Source organism: Oncorhynchus mykiss, chromosome 5 (genome assembly GCF_057628025.1).
Source record: "Oncorhynchus mykiss isolate SJ-2025 chromosome 5, ASM5762802v1, whole genome shotgun sequence".
NCBI lineage: Eukaryota > Metazoa > Chordata > Actinopteri > Salmoniformes > Salmonidae > Oncorhynchus > Oncorhynchus mykiss.
Window position 1 is genome coordinate 64,064,572 of NC_143026.1, and position 12,548 is coordinate 64,077,119.

Sequence of the window (12,548 nt, forward strand, 5' to 3'; positions counted from 1 at the left end):
ATAGAAGTATCAAATTGTATGACATTGACAGCCACGTCCAAATAAATATAATAACACAAGTTTGTGTACCAAGCTACGGTCAAAGGTCATGTCAGAGGTCAGGGTAAATATGAATAAAAAATAACCTTGCAGTAAAACAACAGATAACCACACCTCCAATAATCTGCCTACAATGTATTTTGCTGGACAATAGAGAAAAAAAACGTTGAAGCAATTCCTGCTCTTTTGCTTGGTAGGGCAGAGCAGTTAAGTGTGTAGTGAAGTAGTCAGGTGATTCTTCATCCATTGAGATTGTGTTGTGTGTTTTCTCCAGCACCGGGTAACATGTGAGATGGCATGGCAGCACGGTTGGGTGTGTGATTAAAAATGATTAAGTGGAGAAGAATTCAAGAGGAGAAGAATTGACACAGCCCCCTGATTTATGAAGACCTTCGTCAAGAAATGCCGTAACAGTCCAATAAAATGTAATGACCTGAAATCACACAGTGGAATGATGATATCAAGCTCCCGAGCCCAGACTTCCTGAGGAAATCCCAGGAAGTAGACTAATAGGGAGAATATTAATCAAATCAAAACATAACAGTATATTGCTATATACAGCAAATAGGCCTGCAATGCTCCACCTTGGAGCTGAGATCAAACAACCTCAACCCCCACACACCCTCTCTGTGAACCCTCCTAAATGCATACTAACTCCCTGCATTTAACACTGGTAAATTAAGTCCAAAATTGGGGCAATGTTATTAGAGTAACTTTCTCAGAGAAGATTGGGGAGGGAGGGTCACAGAAGCTGCAGTAGCGTGTCTGTGCCTCGACCTAGGTTGGGCAAAACTAAACATGGCGGTGTTCACCTTAGCAATCTCATTAGGATAAAGACCTCCTCCATTCCTGCCATTATTGAAAGACATCGTGATACCTCACATCTCAAAATAGGGCTACTTAATGTTAGATCCCTCACTTCAAAGGCAGTTATAGTCAATGAACTAATCACTGGATCATAATTTTGATGTGATTGGCCTGACTGAAACATGGCTTAAGCCTGATGAATTTACTGTGTTAAATGAGGCCGAACCTCCTGGTTACACCAGTGACCATATCCCCGTGCATCCCGCAAAGGCGGAGGTGTGGCTAACATTTACGACAGAAAATTTCAATTTACAAAAAAAAAAATGACGCTTTCGTCTTTTGAGCTTCTAGTCATGAAATCTATGCAGCCTACTCAATCACTTTTTATAGCTACTGTTTACAGGCCTCCTGGGCCATATACAGCGTTCCTCACTGAGTTCCCTGAATTCCTATCGGACCTTGTAGTCATAGCAGATAACAGTCACATTTTTGGTGATTTTAATATTCACATGGAAAAGATTCCTTGATGCCCTTCCAGACTCCCTCTGCCTACCCAAGGACGTCAGAGGACAAAAATCAGTTAACCACTTAACTGAGGAACTCAATTTAACCTTGCGCAATACCCTAGATGCAGTTGCACCCCTAAAAACTAAAAACATTTGTCATAAGAAACTAGCTCCCTGGTATACAGAATATACCCGAGCTCGGAAGCAGGGGTTGAGTCACTGGCTTACTGGTGCTCTTTCATGCCGTCCCTAGGAGGGGTGCGTCACTTGAGTGGGTTGAGTCACTGACGTGATCTTCCTGTCTGGGTTGGCGCCCCCCCTTGGGTTGTGCCGTGGCGGAGATCTTTGTGGGCTATACTCGGCCTTGTCTCAGGATGGTAGGTTGGTGGTTGAAGATATCCCTCTAGTGGTGTGGGGGCTGTGCTTTGGCAAAGTGGGTGAGGTTATATCCTTCCTGTTTGGCCATCTCCGGGGGTATCATCAGATGGGGCCACAGTGTCTCCTGACCCCTCCTGTCTCAGCCTCCAGTATTTATGCTGCAGTAGTTTATGTGTCGGGGGCTAGGGTTAGTCCTGAGCGCTAGGACCATGCCTCAGGACTACCTGGCATGATGACTCCTTGCTTTCCCCAGTCCACCTGGCCGTGCTGCTGCTACAGTTTCAACTGTTCTGCCTGCGGCTATGGAACCCTGACCTGTTCACTGGACGTGCTACCTGTCCCAGACCTGCTGTTTTCAACTCTCTAGAGACAGCAGGAGTGGTAGAGATACTCTTAATGATCGGCTATGAAAAGCCAACTGACATTTATTCCTGAGATGCTGACTTGCTGCACCCTCAAAAACGACTGTGATTATTATTATTTGAACATGCTGGTCATATTTGAACATATCAACCATGTTCTGTTATAATCTCCACCCGGCACAGCCAGAAGAGGACTGGCCACCCCTCATAGCCTGGTTCCTCTCTAGGTTTCTTCCTAGGTTTTGTCCTTTCTAGGGAGTTTTTCCTAGCCACCGTGCTTCAATACCTGCATTGCTTTCTGTTTGGGGTTTTAGGCTGGGTTTCTGTACAGCACTTTGAGATATCAGTTGATGTAAGAAGGGCATTATAAATACATTTGATTTGATTTTGATTTAGCAGCACCTCTGTCTCAGTGGGCAGCCGAATAGTAGCCGTCAGATTAACTCAGACTATTAGGGTGCCATCTGACATCACTGCTGTCTGACTGGCTGACAGCACAGGCCTGAAGGACAGACAGGGGCTTGGTGGTGGTGGTGCACTGTATTCTGGAGGAGGAGAGAGTAGAGGACAATAAAGGGTAGAGAAGTCACAGCCCTCTCTGCATTGCAGTGATGATGAGCAGAGCTGTGCCAAAGTAGAGTCAGTGTGCCCTCTGCCCAGTACCTGGTTCATGTGTTCGGAACAGTGGAGCCCTGCCACACACTCCTGTTCAACCACAAGGCGGTGTCAGGCAAGACAAAATGGCGGTTACACATTTCCTTGGATTTGAATTACATTTGAAATGTAAAACATGTGGCAAAAGAACAAAGACACGCATGCATACATAGCCAACATTAAGCAACTCTCAATTTCAGGTGCCCTAATGCCACACCCTTCTCCAGAGACTTGGGTTGGTGGAACCAGTGCCAGTGTTGACCACAGGACGTATATTGGCCAGCTCAGTGACAATAAATGCTACAGAGACCTCGGTGCCAGTGAGACAGATGTGCAGCCAGATGCTTTCAGCAGAAGTGAGAAGAAGCAGCTCTGCCTAAACTTCCACACAACATAACCACCTCTGAGCTCGGGCTCTGGCTCTTAAAACTGTCTGGCAGGCAGAGAGGCAGATGAGAGAGAGAGAAGGGGAGAATAGACAGAAGAGAAAGAGGGGGAAGGAGGAAGAAGAGAGGGAGCATGCAAAGCCACTGCTGCAGCTGGCTTATTGTTTCATAAGAACACGAGGCAGCACGAGACCTTTCAGAGGCCGCCGCCCCCAGTCTGTCAGTGAGGTCAGCAGAGGTCAGGTGAGGTGAAGAGAGCCCTGTAATTGGCTACTGCTTTTAGGCCCTTCTACCAGCTCACGACACACCACTATAGCCAAACAACAAGCTCACAGAGAGACACTGGTCTCAATTAGGGGGGAAAGGGGACCTTACGAGGGACCCTAGTCTGCTTGTTATTTTCATGACCTCTCCAGATAACATGTGACTGGCATTAATGGTGAACACAGCCAGATTGGTTAGTCTACAGAACACATAGACTGAGTGCACAAAATATTAAGAACACATGCTCTTTCTACGACATATACTGACTGACCAGTTGAAATCTATGATCCCTTATTGATGTCACTTGATAAATTCACTTCGATCAGTGTAGATGAAGGGGAGGAGATCAGTTAAAGAAGGATTTTTAAGCCTGGAGACAATTGAGACATGAATTGTGTATTCAGAGGGTGAATGGGCAAGACAACAATTTAAGTGTCTTTGAACGGGGTATGGTAGTAGCTACCATGCGCACCGGTTTGTGTCAAGAACCGCAGCGCTGCTGGGTTTTTTACGCTCAACAGTTTTCCGTGTATATCAAGAATGGTCCACCACCCAAAGGCCATCCAGCCAACTTGACACAATGAGTAGGTGTGTCCAAACTTTGACTGGTACTGTACAGTGGGGCAAAAAAGTATTTAGTCAGCCACCAATTGTGCAAGTTCTCCCACTTAAAAAGATGAGAGAGGCCTGTAATTTTCATCATAGGTACACTTCAACTATGACAGACAAAAAAAACAAAAATCACATTGTAGGATTTTTTATGAATTTATTTGCAAATTATGGTGGAAAATAAGTATTTGGTCACCTACAAACAAGCAAGATTTCTGGCTCTCACAGACCTGTAACTTCTTCTTTAAGAGGCTCCTCTGTCCTCCACTCGTTACCTGTATTAATGGCACCTGTTTGAACTTGTTATCAGTATAAAAGACACCTGTCCACAACCACAAACAGTCACACTCCAAACTCCACTATGGCCAAGACCAAAGAGCTGTCAAAGGACACCAGAAACAAAATTGTAGAACTGCACCAGGCTGGGAAGACTGAATCTGCAATAGGTAAGCAGCTTGGTTTGAAGAAATCAACTGTGAGAGCAATTATTAGGAAATGGAAGACATACAAGACCACTGATAATCTCCCTCGATCTGGGGCTCCACGTAAGATCTCACCCGTGGGGTCAAAATGATCACAAGAACGGTGAGCAAAAATCCCAGAACCACACGCAGGGACCTAGTGAATGACCTGCAGAGAGCTGGGACCAAAGTAACAAAGCCTACCATCAGTAACACACTACGCCGCCAGGGACTCAAATCCTGCAGTGCCAGACGTGTCCCCCTGCTTAAGCCAGTACATGTCCAGGCCTGTCTGAAGTTTGCTAGAGAGCATTTGGATGATCCAGAAGAAGATTGGGAGAATGTCATATGGTCAGATGAAACCAAAATATAACATTTTGGTAAGAACTCAACTCGTCGTGTTTGGAGGACAAAGAATGCTGAGTTGCATCCAAAGAACACCATACCTACTGTGAAGCATAGGGGTGGAAACATCATGCTTTGGGGCTATTTTTCTGCAAAGGGACCAGGACGACTGATCCGTGTAAAGGAAAGAATGAATGGGGCCATGTATCGTGAGATTTTGAGTGAAAACCTCCTTCCATCAGCAAGGGCATTGAAGATAAAATGTGGCTGGGTCTTTCAGCATGACAATGATCCCAAACACACCGCCCGGGCAACGAAGGAGTGGCTTCGTAAGAAGCATTTCAAGGTCCTGGAGTGGCCTAGCCAGTCTCCAAATCTCAACCCCATAGAAAATCTTTGGAGGGAGTTGAAAGTCTGTGTTGCCCAGCAACAGCCCCAAAACATCACTGCTCTAGAGGAGATCTGCATGGAGGAATGAGCCAAAATACCAGCAACAGTGTGTGAAAACCTTGTGAAGACTTACAGAAAACGTTTGACCTCTGTCATTGACAACAAAGGGTATATAACAAAGTATTGAGATAAACTTTTGTTATTGACCAAATACTTATTTTCCACGATAATTTGCAAATAAATTCATTAAAAATCCTACAATGTGATTTTCTGGATTTTTTTTTAAATTTTGTCTGTCATAGTTGAAGTGTACCTATGCTGAAAATTACAGGCCTCTCTCATCTTTTTAAGTGGGAGAACTTGCACAACTGGTGGCTGACTAAATACTTTTTTGCCCCACTGTATATTGTATAAATATGCACATATTTTCTTTGAAAAGGGCAAAGTTGACATGTATGAGCTTGTATAACAGTGCAGCAGCACAGGGTGCCTTTACTGTAAACACAAGTGTAGTAGGACACAAAGGAAGGATCACCGCTTGGGTGTAAGATGTTCAATATATACTTATTTCTTTATGCTTCTCTGAGCTCCAACTAAGCAACAGCTTAAGTATCTAGAGTAAGTGACATTTACTCTTACCATCTGTGTCCGGCTGCGGTGGTAGGGCTGGATGATGGGAAGGCCCAGGGGTGTCACCCACTCTACCGTGCTGCCCGACTTAGAGATGAGCCTGGCGCTCTCCGTCAGCCAGTCCTGAAACAGAGGGCCCCGCCACGGGTTAGCTAATTGGAGGAGAGGTGGTCACTCAGTGAAATTGAAGTAGGACACTTAAAACACCACTCACAGGTCACAGCATGCAACTGCTCTGCTGCCAGCTACTGTAGATACACATCAGAGCTAGGGGATTCAAATCACTTTCGTCATCTACTGTTGACTGGTGAGTACATATGGACTATGTTCTGCTCAAATTAGGATGTTTGTGAAATTGCTTTTCGAAAATAGACATATTACATTCACTCAGCAGCTTGAAAGTATGATCAGTTTAAACTTAGATGCAGCGTCTTCCGTGATTAGTTCTATCCAGTGCCAACAGATGGAGCATTTTTGTATAAACAGGTGGACAGTTGTTGCTTGCAGACAGTAGAACACTACACTAGACACATTACAGTGCTGGGCTGGCTGTTGCTGAGTCTGTTCACTCTCTCTCTCTCACACAGATTCACTGTCTAGGAATGGAAGCCATATTAGCGTCCCAGAGGTCATCATCCACTGCCCATTCATCAGACTGTCTGTGTTCCTTGTGGCCCTCTTTCTCCCTCCCTCGCTCCTATTTCTCCTCCCCTACCCAGGCAGAGAGGAGAGGAAGAGGAGAGAGGGATTGATCATGTACTTAACCACTGCTGCTCTCTCCTTGAGCCACTGCTCTGTAGACCCAGCAGGACCCGACCCATTTAGAGATGAACCGGGAGCAGGGGCGAGGCGAAGGAGGGATATTTCATGTCAGCCCTCACCCCCTGGTGAGCTAATAGAAACAGTGGGCGGTGGGTCCTTAAGATACCCTGATCATTCTCACTCCTATGGTTTTAATTTATGAGACCGTACCAGGTGCTGGTGAATGTCGTCCTAAATGTATGTGAACTATAAAGGAAATGAAAATGATGACCAAGCACGGCTATTGCGCTAATAGTAAAGTAAATTAGTCGTTAATAATAGGTTCACACACTCATTTTGCGCTCTGGGTGAACTGTGGAGACGGCATATGCAGCAGGTAAATGGATATATTAGTAATGTGTGTCATGTACCTGGATCTCTCTAGTGCCGGTGAACATCTCCTTCAGACTGCTGAACACCTGGTGGACCAGGTAGTGAGAGGCATCCCATACATACTCCTGCAATCACAACACACACATCTCAATGGCAGGACAATACATATATCCAAATCGAGCACATCTATATACACATTTATTTGCACATATTCAAAAAGAGTAAAAGGACCAAGTACAGAACCCTGAGGAACTCCACAAAGTAAATGACGGTCTGTTCCATACAATTAATGGGTTGATACATGTATTAGGGCTGGGCGATATGGCCAAAATATCATATCACTTTTTTTTTAAATACATTTTTTAAAAATTGGACAGAATTACAATATTTAACATTTTTGAATAATAAAAGTTATACGTTTGCTTTAGGAGTAGCGTGTGACCCTAGGGTGGCAACACATACATTCTAAGTGATTAAAATGGGTCTGTCTCCCTTCTGATTGTTTTATACTGTTCAATTCAACCAAAAATAATTGTATGTATTTTCATATATTTCTGTATTTCCTGCACTCATTTGAGATAATTTCCACACTGCCACGTAGGGCTGCAAGATATGGGCAAACAGGCTTTATTTTTAACAAAATGTTGCGATTTAGAGAAAAACCCTTGAATGAACTGTTGGAATCATGGAAATAGAATGATTATTCTAATTCTATAGTTAGAATATAATAGTGGCCACTTTGAATACAGTGTTGTTTGACATGACAACGAATGAAAATGCCAGGGAGGAGTGATTATGACAGGGTAGGAACCAAAGTGTTGATACGTTTTTTCCTAGTGGACCCTATAATCTTTGGCTACATTGAATGTTTTCTCTTAGCTACTTCATGTAGCTAACATATTCTTTCTTCACATATTCCTTTTTGATTTAGAAGATACTGTTGCACAAACAACATGCTGATTTAGGTCTACACCATCACCGGTATTATCAGGCTGTATAGCTAATTATGTTTGCTCTATTAGCATTAGCGGCTAACACGATTTAGGCCCAACTTGCTCAGAAAAGAAACTAGCCGTTTGCAGATGTAAGAAACACAGAGTAATAGTGTAATTATAGAACGTTTGTGGGTTCATATTAAGAGGCAAAGTGAAAACAGCATCATTGTCATCAACATTGTTGCATGTGCTGCATTGACCATGCAGCCTGAACGCAAGTGTCTTGGTGGTCGAGGAACAACAAATGCGCCCCTTGAGTGACAGGGGGCGGCTAGGTCTGTGTGGAAAGCAGCATGGAGAGAGAGAGATGACTCAAGTAGCGGAGTAAACTATAAAAATGGGCGTTACACACGGCATATCATATTCAACAAACCAAACATTAAAATACAGTTATAGAAGGTAATGTAAAAAACGCAAGAAGGTCTGTGCATCAATACCGGTATGTCGTAAAACTGCTCAGCCCTAGTTGATAGACGCGGATGGGTTAAGGGTCATTAAATCTTGTGTGGCTGAAGGGCGGGTGGGTGGCGGGAGGGTTGAATAAAGAGAAACGATAATCCATAAATGTTTTATTATTGCGCAATTTATATAGGCTACATTGAGGTTTTATTTAATTATTTTAGGCTCTCTAGTATTATTGCATACACTTAAACTTCAGGGCTTATCTGGACATTGACTAACCAGAATAACCCATTGTTTTTTGGCAAACTCCAAAGTCCTCTGATAATACTAGTCCCGTGCGAATCGACAGCCATGTGTTTTGAGATAAATGTCTGAGTTTGCCAGGTATTGCTCGCGGTTTGAGCAAGAAAATAATAACTGATTTGATATATTGAACAAAGTGCTGTGCATAGCCTATATATGAAGGGCCCACATGTATCAACTTTCACAGTGAATTCTTTTGTGTGAATTATAATTGAACATCGCCAAATGCATCAGAAAAAAATATTGCGTCTATTTAATGCAACCCTTGCTGTTAATAGATCGCAAAGCAGCATACAAATTTTAGAACAATTTCACTTCCTCATATATAACCAAAAAACGCATACCAAGTTAACTGTTTAGCTCACATCTGAAGGCTGGGGGACAATTAGGATATCTTCTACAGATCGCTAAAATATGCTAATGATTATCATCACACTTGCTCATTTCAAATATAATGGCGACACTATATCAAATATGGTTTGGTAAGGTTTAGAAACTTGGTAACCAAGCTCGAGATATCAGTGTAGCCGGTTATCGCCTGGACTTGTTGAAATATCTTCACGCCTAGACAAAAACTCCAGCCTTCCGTTATATCTGTAAAATGATAGAAAAAAAGAGGAAGAACGTTCTCTAGTAATACTAGTCCTGTGCGAATAAGGCAGTAGCCTCAATAATAACTCCTGCAGAATTAAGCATTTCTTCGAGTAAAATGATACACCAAATGTATGCAAAATTTGGACTGGAGAAATATGATATCTTTATTTCTGCATATTGAGAGAATGCCATGCTCAGTTATATACCATCTGCAGAGGTGCTGTCTTTATCGTAACAGCGTCATAAAATCGGATAGTATTTTTATTTATTTTTAATTTTTAAATTAATTAATTTTTTACCCCTTTTTCTCCCCAATTTCGTGGTATCCAATTGTTGTAGTATCATCACTATCTTGTCTCATCGCTACAACTCCCGTACGGGCTCGGGAGAGACGAAGGTTGAAAGTCGTGCGTCCTCCGATACACAACCCAACCAAGCCGCACTGCTTCTTAACACAGCGCACATCCAACCCGGAAGCCAGCCGCACCAATGCGCCGGAGGAAACACCGTGCACCTGGCCACCTTGGTTAGCGCACACTGCTCCCAGCCCACCACAGGAGTTGCTGGTGCGCGATGAGACAAGGACACCCCTACCGACCAAGCCCTCCCTAACCCGGGCGACGCTAGGCCAATTGTGCGTCGCCCCACGGACCTCCCGGTCGCGGCCGGTTACGACAGAGCCTGGGTGCGAACCCAGACTCTGATGGCACAGCTGGCGCTGCAGTACAGCGCCCTTAACCACTGCGCCTCCCGGGAGGCCCAAAATCGGATAGTATTTTAACCACATAAAATATGCATCTAAGCCGAACTGAAATCGTTGGGTCGTTTTCACAGCTTTCTTTCTCCTTACCACCGGTTAAACGAATGTCATTTGGACATTTTGCACATTTTTCCTGTTTTTTTGTTGCATTATTGAATTATTTTGCTTCGCAAACAATGACAGAGAAAACTTTACCAATTTCAACTAAATTGAAAAATTAATAATATCGATCTTTTACATTATCCTGTTGAGCAAAGGTTTATTTAGTCTTCTAGGGCAACATAATGACAAAGAGAAGCCTCATCTAATTATAGACAAGTCGACTAACACATAGCCTACCAAAATGTCGGAAATTATAAGCAGAAACAAAAAATGGATATCAGTGTGTGTGGTGTCACAAGCTCCCAGCTGCTGCCTGTCTATCCCAACTCCTTCCCAGTTCTGCTGTTGGGGGAGCACAGAAGTTTTACTGTACCCTACCACAGCAGGGCCCCTTAGACAAGCTGTGAGGCCACAGAACTGCCATCAGCACTCTCATTACCCCTGACACCACTGTAACTAATGACATCCCAACCACCACATTTACATACTCAACAGTATGATTGCATCAACTGGGGGGGGGGGGGGGCTTTCTCCATACTGTTATCAATTACCATAATACAGTAGGTTATGATGAGACAATTACCATTTGTATAGGTATATAGGTATCAATGATTTTGGCATAGAATTTGACTGAGAATAGGGGTATTACATTCATGGTGATATTGCTGCATTGAACTAAAAGGTTATGAGAAGTACGATCGTCACATTACAGTGGTATATAAATCTCAGTGTGATCAGACGGTTTCCCCAGCCGTTCGTTTCACTGTAGTAATAATTTCCCATTACACTGTTCCCAGATTCCCTGTTGAACTAATTACAATTGTTAACATCTCTCTGGCTATGAGAAAAGAAACTCTAGGGGGGGACAGAAATTGAATTTCTGAATGTTGGGGGGGGGGGGGGGGACATGTCCCCCCTGTCCCCAGTGAAAGTTGCACCCTTGCTACTGTATTATAACAGGCCTACGTGCTTGTGTGAAGTACCTAAAGATCAATAAAATCAATGGCTATCATAGACGGATATACAGTGAATGACATCAGTCATCAGTATGCCACACATGGGAATGTATCGCTGTGTATGCCATTTCTCGTAACACAGTCATATGATATAGGAGATTGTTATATAATACTGTTAAGTATTCATCTAGAAAGTTCATAGTGACATCATAAAACCAACAACAGCTCTCTTTGGGGATTTGAAGTGGTCAAATGGTGTAGAAGGGGTGGAAGGTAACCTAGTGGTTTGAGCACAGGGCCAGTAACCGAAAGGTTGCTGGATCGAATCCCCGAGCAGACAAGGTAAAGATCTGTCGTTTTGCCCCTGAACAAGGCAGTTAACACACTGTTCCCCGGTAGGCCGTCGGTGTAAATAAGAATTTGTTCTTAACTGACTTGTCTAGTTATAAAAGTTATCTCCGTTATTATGGCTCATATTCTTTGTAACCGTTTAGGCTAGAGACGAGCCATTTCTTTGCTGTAAAGCTGCAAGCATGCCTGTCCATTTCCCCTCTCTGGCACTCAGAGGCTGCGCATGACAGTGAACCTGCAGTCTACTAAGACTAGCCTGTGCTCTTGGTAACAGTCAATGAAATGATGCCAACTTTGTACGCTCTGCGCGCTGCTCCAATGTAACACCAGAAGACTCACCGGGGTCTGCATCCCCTAAATGATATTTACAAAACTGATGGAGGAACAGATGTGCAGGAAGCGTGGACGGAGAGAGGCATGTGAGTGATGGCTGGAAGGGGATACTGCTGGCTGATTACAGTTGCAACATGAAAGTGAAGTGGATATTATTGGACCGGCGCATACCAGAGACTGGTGGCTGTTGCTTCAAATCAACTGAATATATAAACATTTTATAACAGGCGCCAGCAGGTTCTTTATATCAGTAGGGGATGAAAATTTGGTAGTATCATATGAAATTGTACTACGGTATTCTAAAATGCTGGTATCATAAGTATCATGACGTTTTGGTACTGTGATACTATCGTGGTATCGGTACACACTAGCCAACACCCGAGGATGGATAAATGGAACCAATCTTTATTGTCCTCACTGGGGTACTGGAGGCTACTGGTAGGCCTTACCTTGGGGAAGTCATCAATCTCCTTGAGCCTCTTCTCTATCTGGAGACGTCCTCCGTAGCGCGTCACCCCGTACACCACCGTCATCACCGTCTGCTTCACCACCTTCCTGCTGATGAAGCCCTCCAGCACCTGGGCGATCTTCAGACCCTTCTCAGCATCCCGCACACGGAACTCCTCCACCTATAAAACCCACAGAGAGCACCAAACACACTGTCATCTTGTCCAAAGGGAATCGCACTGACTCACAATAGTATCATTCACTGACTGACAGGCACAGAGCATCATTTGGGAGCATAAGAGCACCACATTGACTCAGTGTGCGACAGACAATACAAGGA

At 43.8% G+C, this 12,548-nt stretch overlaps 1 protein-coding gene across 1 annotated transcript in view; it reads right to left on the bottom strand.

Moving 5' to 3' along the window:
- LOC110524270 (DNA-directed RNA polymerase, mitochondrial) overlaps positions 1-12,548 on the bottom strand; it is a 101,037-nt gene that overhangs the window by 39,645 nt on the left and 48,844 nt on the right. Inside the window, exons 13-15 of the mRNA XM_036978023.2 lie at positions 12,211-12,390; positions 7,004-7,090; positions 5,841-5,954 (exon numbers count right to left, since the gene is read on the bottom strand). Of these exons, the coding sequence (XP_036833918.2) occupies positions 5,841-5,954; positions 7,004-7,090; positions 12,211-12,390 (381 nt within the window). The remainder of the gene's footprint in view (positions 1-5,840; positions 5,955-7,003; positions 7,091-12,210; positions 12,391-12,548) is intronic.